At 46.5% G+C, this 12,177-nt stretch overlaps 1 protein-coding gene across 5 annotated transcripts in view; it reads right to left on the bottom strand.

Moving 5' to 3' along the window:
* Positions 1 to 2,202: 2,202 nt before the first annotated feature.
* Positions 2,203 to 12,177, bottom strand: part of LOC140429688 (glyoxylate reductase/hydroxypyruvate reductase-like) — a 152,399-nt gene continuing 142,424 nt past the window's right edge. For 3 of the 5 annotated variants that reach the window (XM_072516991.1, XM_072516993.1, XM_072516990.1), the window contains 2 exons: positions 4,242 to 4,390; positions 2,203 to 4,115 (listed from right to left, as the gene is read on the bottom strand). In XM_072516991.1, the coding sequence (XP_072373092.1) occupies positions 3,994 to 4,115; positions 4,242 to 4,390 (271 nt within the window). In that variant the 3' untranslated portion in view covers positions 2,203 to 3,993. The remainder of the gene's footprint in view (positions 4,116 to 4,241; positions 4,391 to 12,177) is intronic. The other 2 variants (XM_072516994.1, XM_072516992.1) reach the window with 1 other exon arrangement.

The raw sequence follows: 12,177 nt of genomic DNA, 5'->3' as shown, positions 1-12,177 counted from the left end.
ACGTGGATCTCACCTCCACAACCCAAAGATGTGCAGTGTAGGTGGATTGGCCATGCTAAATTGCCCCTTTGTTGGGAAAAAAAAGAATTGAGTACTCTACTAAAGAAAACTAGACTAATTCTCAGAATGGGCAGCTTGTCTTGTGAGGAAAGTTTGGAGAGGTTGGTTTTGTATCCACTGGAGTTTAGAAGAGTAAGAGGCAACTTGATCGAAAGCTTTAAGATCCTGAGGTGTATTGACAGGAAAGATGTGGAGAAGACGTTTCTTTTTGTCAGAGAATCTAGAACTAGGGGTCACTGTTAACAAATAAGGGGTTGCTCATTTAGGGCAGATGAGGCAAAATCTTTTCTTTCAGAGGATTCTGAGTTTCCGGAACTCTCTTTCTCAAAAGGCAGTGGAAGCAGAATCTTTGATTTTGAAGGCCGAGATAGAGAGATTCTTGATTAGCAAGGGGGTGAAAGGTTATTGGTAGGCAGGAATGTGGGGTTGAAGTTACAAGCAGATCAGCCACGATCCTCCTGAATGGCAGAGCAGGCTCGAGGGGCCGAGTGGCCCACTCTTCCTAATGTGTACGTTTGCACAAATAATCCAATTCCCTTTGAATGCCTCAGTTGAATCTGCCTCCACCACACTCTCAGACAGTGCTTTCCAGATCCTACCACCTGTGTCAAAATGTTTTTCCTCACGTCGTCATTGCTTCTTTTTGTCGTTGCACCCACTGGTTCTTGACCCTTTCACCAATGGGAAGTTTCTCCCTGTCTACTCTGTCCACACTCCTCATGATTTTGAATACCTCTAACTAACTCTCCTCTCAATCTTCTCTTCCTCTGGGAGAACAGCCCCAACTTCTCCAATATAAAAGCAAAGTACTAGTAATGCTGGCAATCTGAAATATAAACAGAAAATGCTGGAAAAACCCAGCGGGTCTGGTAATATCTGTGGAGGGAGAAACAGAGTTAACGATTTTGAGTCCGTATGACTTCAGAACAGAAGCAGAACTCTGAAGAAAAGTCATGCAGACTCAAAACATTAACTCCCAATGATGCATTTGCCAGCATTTTCTGTTTTCATCCTAACTTCTCCAAACTGCCCGTGGTACTCAAATTCTTCATCGCTGGAACCATTCTCGTGAATCTTTTCTGTATCCTCTCTAAAGCTTGCACATCCTTCCTATAAATGTGGTACCCAGAACTGGATGTAGTACTCTAATTGAAGCCAAACCACTGATTTATCCAAGTTTAGCATAACGTTCTTGTATTTTTGCTCCATGCACCTGTTTAAAAAGCTCAGGATGCTCTATGTTTTATTAACCGATAATTACTTCAGCATTTTATGAGGATTGAAGAAATGGCAAGACAGCACAGGAAGTTAAACTGGCTGTTTTAAGCTGTTACTTCCAACTAACTAGATGTTAACTTGCGTGCAGTAACACCTGCTTCAAAGAGTCTAAGTGTGAAGTGAATAGTTTCATTTGCAATCATATTTTCCGTGCTTGGAATATTTCCCCTTTTGAGATCTCTGGACCTTAATGGTGGGTCAGTTCTTCTGTTGCCTGGTGGCGTGAACACCATTTGCATCTCATGAATTCTCATTAAAACAGTTGCTCACTGAAATCTCGTCAGGCATTCCAATCTTGCATCATGCCATCAGGAAATCATGTCAGCCTTAAACCCATTTGAAAAAGTGACGTACCTAAGGCAGACCTCAGTTTATTTGAGACTTCGAGGTGAGTGCAACGTACATATCTGTAGTCAATGCAGAACCATTGGCTACCTATCATTATGGCATGGCTGCTTTGGTGCAATGACACTGAGCTTCTAAATAACCATCCAGTATTATGGTAGGTCTGGCAGTAACATATATTGGTGGTGACATTTAACCTACTCTCACAGCTTCCTTTGTAAAGAGGAGTCTTCACCCACATTAATGCTGTGTCAAAACAAGGTGTTTTTACCTTGTTTGCATACGTGGGTGAAATTGCATATTGTTATCATGCAGATTCACCTGCCTGCTAACCTCTTGTCAGCCCTCTTATCATTGTAAACAGTGGAATATCGCTTTGCACAAAGCATTTACATCAATTGCCACTGTCAGAGACAACATTTATTTGCTGTCTACTTCCCGTAATCAGTATGATTTATATTCAAAGAGGTGTGTCTTACCTTTGAATGTGTATGCCAATTAAATAATTCAACAGCAAGCTTTTTTGAGTTTAAAATACAGAAGGCTATTTATTATCTCACTTACCCCAAATTAATGCAGTGTTACACATGTGGTCTAACTCAAGCATACACACACACACAAAGATTGGATAAAGATAGTACACTTTGACAGATTACAGTTAATTCAGTCTCTGACTTCTAATTTCCAGCCTCCCACATGGCAGGCCTGTGGTTTCTTGAATGGATTTGATGATTTAAAGTTGAAGTGAGGGTCTTGTAAAGTGAAGGGTTCACAGCAGGTTGCAAGGTTTCTTGTTGTCAAATATCTAGGAGGTTGGTTCTCAGTTGAGCTTTGAAACTGGAACAGGTTAAATACTTAGCTTGCTTGATAACCTGCAGCTATTTTCAGAGTCTGGTTCTCAGACTGGTTGATGACTGATGATTTTGATAGATCTGCTGTGTGCAGGAATTGTAAGGATGCAGTCCCGGAAACCAGCTTTGATCAGATGAAAGCTAGGTTTAACACTTCTCAGGCCCACCCAGTGTAATGTGAATGGGGGGGGGGGGGGGGGGGAAGATTGGAGAAACTTGGGATTTCCAGCCTTGAAAGGAGTGAACCTGATAGTGCTGAGCAATATAGTAAATGGTGGGTCAGCTATGGCTCAGTTGGAAACACTCTGAGTCTGAAGGTTTTACATTCAAATCCCGCTCCAGAACTGGGGACAATAATCAAGGTTAACATTCCAGTGCAGTAGAGGGAGTGCTGCACTACCAGAGGTGCCGTCTTTCAGATGAGATGTTAACATGTGGCCCCAGTCTTTCCTCTCAATTGGACATAAAAATCCCATGGCACTATTTGAAAGAAAAGAGAACTTATATCTGATGTCCTGGCCTATCTTTACCCCCTCAATCAACATTACAAAACAGATTATCTGGTCATTATCACATCGCTGTTCGTGGCTGTGCGCAAATTGGCCCTCACTTCTCCTACACTAAATCAGTATCTCCACTTCAAAAATCCTTTATTGGCTGTAAAGCACATTGAAATGTCCAGTGGTCGTGACAGACACTATTCTTTCTGTTTATGGTGTAGAAAAATATATCTGGGTATAGGGTTGACAGGAACTTAACATAAGACAGATATTGGGAAGAGTGATTAATATTGAGTCCATAAGCCTCCACTACCTTAGCTATAAGTTCAGATTTTAATGAGCAGACTGGCACTGCGATGCAAAGGGGTAGAGTATGGTGAACATTTGGATGAGCTAAGATAGGGTGAGCTTCCTCATTCCATATTTACCCTGTAAAGGGTTCACACTTCAATTATTTGCTGGACGCCAGTAGTTTAAAAGTTTGATTGACACAATTTATGCCTAACAATCTTTCCCTGCATTCAAACAAAAATAAAAGATGCAAAAGTAGATATCAAATGTGATTTAAGAGACTTTTGCAATTGTGTACAACCCAGTTCTTTTTTCTTACAGATATCCTCACCTCCACACTCCACCACTAACTTGGCAATTACTGAATCAGAGATCAGTCTCAAAATGCCACTTTACAGTTATTCTGATTCTCTCTTAAAATACAGGCAAAAAGTAACTAGGTTGCACTTAAAAATGTGAGTTTTAGTAACCATTTTTCAGAGATAAATGACTGATATTAGAGTTTATGAGCAGTTCCAACTTTATTACAAGCAAGGTTCATTTCTTTGAAACAGCTGAACAAGACTTTTCATATTTGTAATCTTATAACTAATCAGGGGTGCATCAAGTTTCAGGTCATGGGCTCTATGATAGAAGGTACCCTCCTAGCTAGAGCACAACCTCCCACCTCACAGGGTCAGCTCCTTGGGCATCGGTTCATCCTTGAGGCCTGCCAGGAGGTTATTGACGGTCAGCACAGCCATGGCAGTGCGAGTGGCGATGGTAGCACTTGCGACATGTGGCAGAATAACTGGAAGTACAACATGAAATGAACCAAACTGAAGTGGTAGCATATACTTTATGTTGCAACATAACAAAATCTAAATTACACAAGATATTAAAGAGCAGCAATTTCTTTTTCAGTGTTGTGACTTACCACAGTTTTTCAGTGCAAAGAGAGGATGGTCGGTGGGTAATGGTTCAGGAACAGTGACATCCAATCCTGCTGAACCAATCTGACCAGTAGTCAGAGCCTGATAAAGATCATTCTGGTTCACCACAGCTCCTCTGTGGAGGAAAAGACAACTTTAACAATATTTAGCCGATTTTAGATGTTTCCCTCTGCACTGCAAACAGAATCTGAATTAGAAAACGGAATACGCTCATTCTACAATCTGAAGATATAAACTGCTGCAGAGACAGTGTAAGACTTGTCAAAAGCTTTCAGAGTGCTGGTTAGAGGTTGCTCAGAAGCAGACCAGGGTTTATTACCGATGTTCTCACCAGCCTGTGGTTTCCCCACTTTCTATAAAACCGCAAATGCTGTTGGCCATTTTTATGGCTCCATTTACCCTTTCAGAGAGTCATATATTTCAGTCTTTTCAGTCACACCCTTTAGGGTCCTTCCATCAATTGTATCGTCCTATTTATTATTCTTCCTCCCAAAATGTTTACCCCACATCAAATTGCATCGGCTGCCTGTCTGCCCATTCTGTTTTCCTGTCTATAACTTTCTAAAGTTTTACAATCCTGTTCATTATTGAGTAAGTCCCAAACATCGATGTTCATTGCAAATGTTGATGTTGTGCCCCTATATTCCAGTTGTTATCATTTGTATATGTCAAGTAGACCCAGACCTGATCCCGGGTGTACAACACTTGCAACCCTTCTCCAATCGCAGCAACAATACCCCATTATCGGTGAGGGGGTATAGCTCAGTGGTAGAGCATTTGACTGCAGGTCAACAACCCCCAAACCATCAACCAAATTTCTATCCATGTCTTATATATTTCCTTTTATACCATATACCTGAATTTTGTTAATAAGCCTTGAGACATCTTTTTGAAAATCCATGTAAACAACATCTGTATTCCACCGTCTATCCAGTAATTTTAAAATAATCTACATCTACACATCTACAACTTGTCTTTAACAACATCATGCTGCGTATCTGTGAATAACCCACCCATTTCTAAATGTTCACTAATTTTATCTGACATTATGGATTCTAATCAGGCATGCGGATGCTGAGGCGAACACCCAAAACCCCATCCATACCCACCAGCCCACTATTCACTATGTAGAAAGCTCATGAGATCAATACAGACATTGGAAAGTCTGTAAAATGCTCATTAAACTGCCACTGCAAATGCCATGCATTTATGACTATCTGGATCATATGCCCAATAATGGTAAATACAAAATAAGTACTAGGCACCAATCAGCAATACCACTAGTCATGCCTGAGTCCCCAATGTGACAAAATATTGGATAACACCTCTCTATAGTGACATGGTCCCTTTGAACAGACACCCACTCATTTCATAGACTTTAACTGGTGTGGAAAGAAGGCAGGAGGAGACTTAAAAAAAAAAATTAGAGTATCCAATTCTTTTTATTCCAATTAAGGGGCAAATAAGCAAGGCCAATTCACCTACCTTGCACATCTTTGGGTTTGTGGGGGTGAGACCCTCGCAGACATGGGGGAATGTGCAAACTCCACACAGACAGTGACCCGGAGCCGGGATCAAACCTGGTCCTCAGTGCCGTGAGACAACAGTGTTAAATACTGTGCCACAGTGCTGCCTCTGGCAGGACGAGATCTGTTGTTGATGTAGAATAGAGGAAGTTTTACCCTGAACTAGACCGAGCTGTAAGTAACCTGGAATGATCATTAGTGACATGGGGTGGAAAAAAGTCGGAAATGTTGCATTTTTTAACCTGAAATCACAAATTTCACCCATTGTTGGACCTAATGAAGACTGGATATGTTTTACATGGAAAAAAGTCTAACAGCACACAAGACAGCGAATTGGCCCATCTTGATGGTATTGGCTCTTTGACAGAGCTAGCCAGTTAATTGCAATCACCGAATCCTCTATTGCACGACAAATGTTTCCATTTCAAGTAGTTCGCAATTTCCTTTTGAAAATTACGAATGAATCTGCTTCAATCACCTTTTCAGCTAGCACCTTCCAGATGATGATAACTCTCTGTGTAACAAAAATTTCCTCATTCCAGCAACTACTTCCATACTCCACCCTCCCATCTCAGTGCTTTTGCCAATTATCTTCAATCTGCATCGTCCTCTGGTTATCGAATGCCCTGCCAGTGGAAATAGTTTCTACCTACTCCATCAAAACCTCTCAATTTTGAACACTCATGTTAATAGGTTAGTTCCTATTTCTCTACCAGCCATAACTGTAACCCAAGTAGTCTCCTCTCTCATTAGCAATGGCGTTGCCAACGGAGCTGAAATTCCTGGTCATTTCCATCCAAGCTGTAAGTTTCATAGGGTCAGTCCGGACTGTCCATGCCAGCTATAAACATTTTATTAAGGTATTTATGGTTTTACAACAACAACAAAATAAACAATGTACATGAATTTATAAACATAGTGCAAAAGCCGTCTTCCTCCGTTACAGGTTCCACCGTTACAAACCTGCTACTCTAAACTAATCGAACTTCCACACCCCCCCCCACCCCCCCCCCCCCCCTCTGCAAAGAAGTCGACGAACGGCTGCCACCTCCGGGCGAACCCTAACATTGACCCTCTCAAGGCGAAGTGGATTTTCTCCAGACAGAGAAAGCTAGCCATGTCAGTTAGCCAGGTCTCCGTCGTCGGGGGCTTTGGGTCCCTCTAAGCTAATAGAATCCGTCTCCGGGCTATCAGGGAAGCAAAGGCTAGGACGTCTGCCTCTTTCTCCTCCTGGATTCCTGGGTCTTCCGACACTCTGAAAATCGCCACCTCTGGACTCGGTGCCACCCTTGTTTGCAACACCTTGGACATGACATCCGCAAACCCCTGCCAGAATCCCCTAAGCTTCGGACATGCCCAGAACACATGGACATGGTTCGCTGTTCCTCCCGCACACCTTGCGCACCTATCTTCTATCCCAAAGAACCTGCTCATCCGGGCCACTGTCATTTGGGCCCGGTGAATGACCTTAAATTGTATCAGGCTGAGCATGGCACATGTTGTGGACGCCCAGAGACCATCCTCCATCTCTCCTCCTAACTCCTCTTCCCACTTGCGTTTCAACTCCTCGGTCTGCATCTCCTCTGACCCCATGGGTTCCTTGTAAATGTCAGAAACCCTCCCTTCTCCCACCCACACTCTAGAAACTACCCTGTCCTGTATCCCCCTTGGTGGTAGGAGCAGGAAGGCTGAGACTTGCCTACGTAGGAAGTCCCGCATCTGCAGGTACCTAAACTCCTTTCCCCTCATCAATCCAAATTTCTCCTCCAGCTCCCTCAGGCTAGAAAAGCTCCCCTCCATAAACATATCCCCCATCCTCTCAATCCCTGCTCTCTGCCATCTCCGAAACCCTCCATCCATCCTTCCCAGGGCGAACCAGTGATTATTACAGATTGGAGACCACACGATGCTCCCTCCGCCCCACATATCTCCTCCATTGCCCCCAGATCCTCAGGGCCGCCACCACCACGGGGCTGGTGGAGTACCGTGCCGGTGGGAATGGCAGAGGCGCCATTACCCTCGCCCCCCAAACTGATGCCCTTGCATGAAGTCGCCTCAACACGCTCCCATACCGACCCTCCCCCGACCACCCGCTTCCTAATCATGGCTATATTCGCCGCCCAATAATAATTACTAAAGTTTGGCAGAGCCAGCCCGCCCTCCACCCGGCTCTGCTCAAGCATCTCCTTTTTTACTCGCAGGATCTTACCCGCCCATACAAAGCCAGTGATTACCTTATTGATCCATTTAAAATAGGACCGTGGAATAAAGATGGGGAGACACTGAAACACAAACAGGAATCTCGGGAGGACTGACGTTTTCACTGTCTGTACCCTCCCAGCCAGTGACAGCGGGAGCGCGTCCACCTCCGAAAGTCGTCCTTCATTCGGACTACTAATCGGGCCAAATTTAACTTGTGCAGCCGTTCCCATTCCCGTGCCACTTTGATGCCTAGGTACAGAAAGCTTCCCCCTACCACTCTAAACGGCAGCTCTCCCAGTCGCCTCTCCTGTCCCCTTGCCTGGACTGCGAACATCTCACTTTTCCCCATATTTAGTTTATACCGCGAAAACTGGCCAAATTCCTCCAGAATCCTCATGATTTCTTCCATCCCCTCCAGTGGGTCCGTTACATACAGGAGCAGGTCGTCTGCGTAAAGCGAGACTCTGTGTTCCCTTCCCCCGGGATCAGCCCCTTCCAGCCCTTTGAGGCTCTCAGAGCAATTGCCAGTGGCTCTATGATTAACACGAACAACAGCGGGGAGAGGAGGCATCCCTGTCTCGTCCCCCGATGCAGCCTGAAATAGTCTGATGTTGTCCTATTCGTCTGTACGCTCGCGACATGAGCCTGATACAACAACCTGACCCAGTCAATAAAGCCCCGCCCAAATCCGAACCGTCCCAGTACCTCCCACAGATATTCCCATTCCACCCGAAAGCCTTCTCTGCATCCATTGCGACCACTATCACCACATCCCTACCTTCTGGGGGCATCATAATAACATTTAACAACCTTCTTACATTGGCCACCAACTGCCTACCCTTAATGAACCCCATCTTGTCCTCCCCAATCATGTCTGGAACACAGTCTTCAATCCTAGAGGACAAGATTTTGGCCAGCAGTTTGGCGTCCACGTTCTATAGGGATATCGGCCTGTAGGACCCGCATAGCTCCGGATCCTTGTCCCGCTTCAGGATCAATGAGATTGTGGCCTGTGACATCGTCGGGGGAAGCACCCCACGTTCCCTTGCCTCATTGAATGTCCTCATCAACAGAGGCCCCAATATCCCAGAGAACCTTTTATAAAACTCCACTGGGTACCCGTCCGGCCCCGGGGCTTTACCCGACTGCATGGCCTTCAGACCTTCTGCTATCTCCTCCAACCCGATCGGGGCCCCCAGCCCTTCTACCAACCCCCCCCGTCCACCTTCGGGAAATTCAGCCCCCCTAAAAAGTGCCTCATCCCCTCCAGCCCCGTTGGGGGTTCCGACCCATACAGCCTACTGTAAAACTCTTTGAACCCCTGCTGAGTCTCCTACCAGGTTCTCTTCTCCGTCCTTTACTTTCCCAATCTCCCTGGCTGCCTCCCTCTTTCTAAGCCGCTGCGTGAGCATTCTGCTGGCCTTCACGCCATGCTCATAGATCGCCCCCCCTCACCTTCCTCAGCTGCTCTACTGCCCTCCCTGTAGTTAACAAGCCAAAATCCGCCTGTAGCTGCCGTTGTTCCCTTACTAGCCCTGCCTCTGGGGTCTCCGCATACCTCCTGTCGACCTACAGTATCTCCTTTATCAGTCAGTCCGTCTCTGCTCTGCCTGCCTTCTCCCTATCGGCCCGTATCGAGATCAGCTCCCCTCTAACAACCGCCTTCAATGCCTCCCAGACCACCGCCGTCGAAACTTCACCCGTGTCATTGACTTCCAGGTAGTTCTGAATACATTTCCTCAGCTGCTCGCACACCTCTTCGTCAGCTAAAAGTTCCTCGTCCAGCCTCCAGTGCAGGCGCTGGCTGCTCTCCTTGCTAACCTGTAGGTCAACCCAGTGCGGGGCAGGACCTGAGATTGTGATTGCTGAATACTCCGTGTCCACTACCCCCGTCAGTAGAGCCCTATTCAAAATAAAAAATCAATCTGAGAGTACAATTTATGCACATGTGAGTAGAAGGAGAATTCCTTCACTCTCGGCTGCCCAAATCTCCCTGGGTCCATCCCCCGCCCCCCCATCTGCTCCATAAACCCCTTTAGCTCCTTCGCCATTGCTGGCACCTGCCCGCCCTTGAGCTCGACCGGTCAACCCAGGGTCAATAACTGTTAAAGTCCCCTCCCATGACCAACTTATGCGAATCCAGGTCCGGAATCTTCCCCAACATCCTCTTTATAAACACCACATCATCCCAATTTGGCGCGTACACATTTACTAGAACCACCTGCAACCCCTCCAGTTTCCCACTGACCATAATGTACCGGCCTCCCACATCCGCAACTATTCTTCCTGCCTCAAATACCACTCGCTTATTTTTTTTAAAACAAATATTTTATTAAGGTATTTGAAAATTTTTATAACAGTAACAAAAACAATGACATCAACATGGTAAAATAAACATTTCCTCCCCCAGCCCAATCTTCACACACCTCAGCCATACAACAATCTGCCTGCACCCCCCCCCCCCCCCTCCCACCCCCCTTGGAATACTGCACCTGCTGACATTTTTAATTTTCCCCGAGAAAGTCGACGAACGGCCGCCACCTCCGGGAGAGCCCTAACATTGACCCTCTTAAGGCAAACTTCATTTTCTCAAGACTGAGAAACCCAGCCATGTCACTAACCCAGGTCTCCACACTCGGGGTCTTCTTGTCCCTCCACATTAATAAGATCAGTCTCCGGGCTACCAGGGAGGCGGCCAGGACGTCGGCCTCTTTCGTCCCTTGAACTCCCGGATCTTCCGACACTCCAAAGATATACCACTCGCTTATTAATCAGGATCGCGACCCCTCTAGTCTTCAAGTTCAGCCCCGAGTGAAAAACCTGTCCGACCCATCTGATAAGTTACTCTAAGGTGCGTCTCCTGTAGCATTATCACGTCCGCCTTCAGTCCTCTCAAATGCGCAAACACGCGTGCCCTCTTAACCGGCCCATTTAGCCCTCTCACATTCCATGTGATCAGCCTAGTTGGGGGGCTCATCGCCCCCCCCCCCCTCGCCGATCAGCCATCACCTTTCTTGGGCCAGTCTCCAGCCCGCACCCCAAGCATCCGCCGGCCCTCCCCTAGGCAGCCTCCACCCTGACCTCCTTTCTGTCCCACAGCAAATGTCCCTCCCCTGTCAGCAGAACATTTTACCCCCCTCCCCCCACCCTAGTAACAGCACTATGTAAACCGACCCCTTCGACAAGCATAACATCTGCTCACCCCCCACTACGCTTCTGTGAGCTAGCCCGCCCAGCTAGCTTGGTGATCCCCGCCCATGGCACCAGACATTCTCCCACCTATTGTTCCCCCCCCTCCCCACCCGGCTCGGACGCACATATTCAAAAGAAAAGCAGTCCCAGCACAATTGCCCTAAAAAAAGAAAAAAAAACATTTTAAACAAAGAAAAGATCGAACGGAAGATCCAGCATCTAACAAACACACCTCCATCCCCCATCAGTGCAAATGTAAACTTTAACTCATTCAGCTCTGCGACAGGCTCCAAATCAATACAGAAGGCAGAAGGCATTACAAATAACGTCCCAAAAAAACAAGAAACCTTTTTAACGTGCGCTTTGCAGCAAAGTTCAAAGTCCTCAGTCCGCCACCAGTCTTTTCCTTCTAGCGAAGTCCATCACTTCCTCGGGCGACTCAAAATAAAAATGTTGCTCCTCATACGTGACCCAGAGACGGGCCGGATACAGCAGTCCAAACTTCACCTTTTTCTCAAAAAGCCCTGAGAGATTACATCACTCAGGCTGGAAGCAACCTCATTCATTCTGATTTATCTGATTGAGCCTGCTCTTCTCCTGGCCACCTCCGCACTTAGATCCTGATAGATCCACAGGATACTGTTCTCCCATTTACAACTCCGTGTCTGCCTGGCCCACCGTAAAATACGCTCCTTGTCCAAGTACCTGTGGAATCTCACCGCCATTGCCCTCAGCGGGTCCCCCACTCGCGGCTTCCTCGCGAGCTCTCTGTGAGCCCTGTCGACCTCCAAGGGTCAGGAGAACATCCCATCCCCCAGCAACTTCTCGAACATGCCCGCTATGTATGCCCCAGCGTCCGCTCCTTCGGACCCCTCCGGGAGACCGACGATTCTCAAGTTCTGCCGGCGGGACTTATTCTCTCGGTCCTCCACCTTCTCTAGGAACCTTTTCTGCTGGTCTCTCAGCATCCCCACCTTCAATTCCCCCTCAGTTTGAAGTT

Source organism: Scyliorhinus torazame, chromosome 9 (assembly GCF_047496885.1).
Source record: "Scyliorhinus torazame isolate Kashiwa2021f chromosome 9, sScyTor2.1, whole genome shotgun sequence".
In the NCBI taxonomy this organism is placed as follows: domain Eukaryota; kingdom Metazoa; phylum Chordata; class Chondrichthyes; order Carcharhiniformes; family Scyliorhinidae; genus Scyliorhinus; species Scyliorhinus torazame.
Note: the sequence above shows the minus strand (reverse complement) of the source record. Positions and strands in the feature narration are given on the sequence as shown.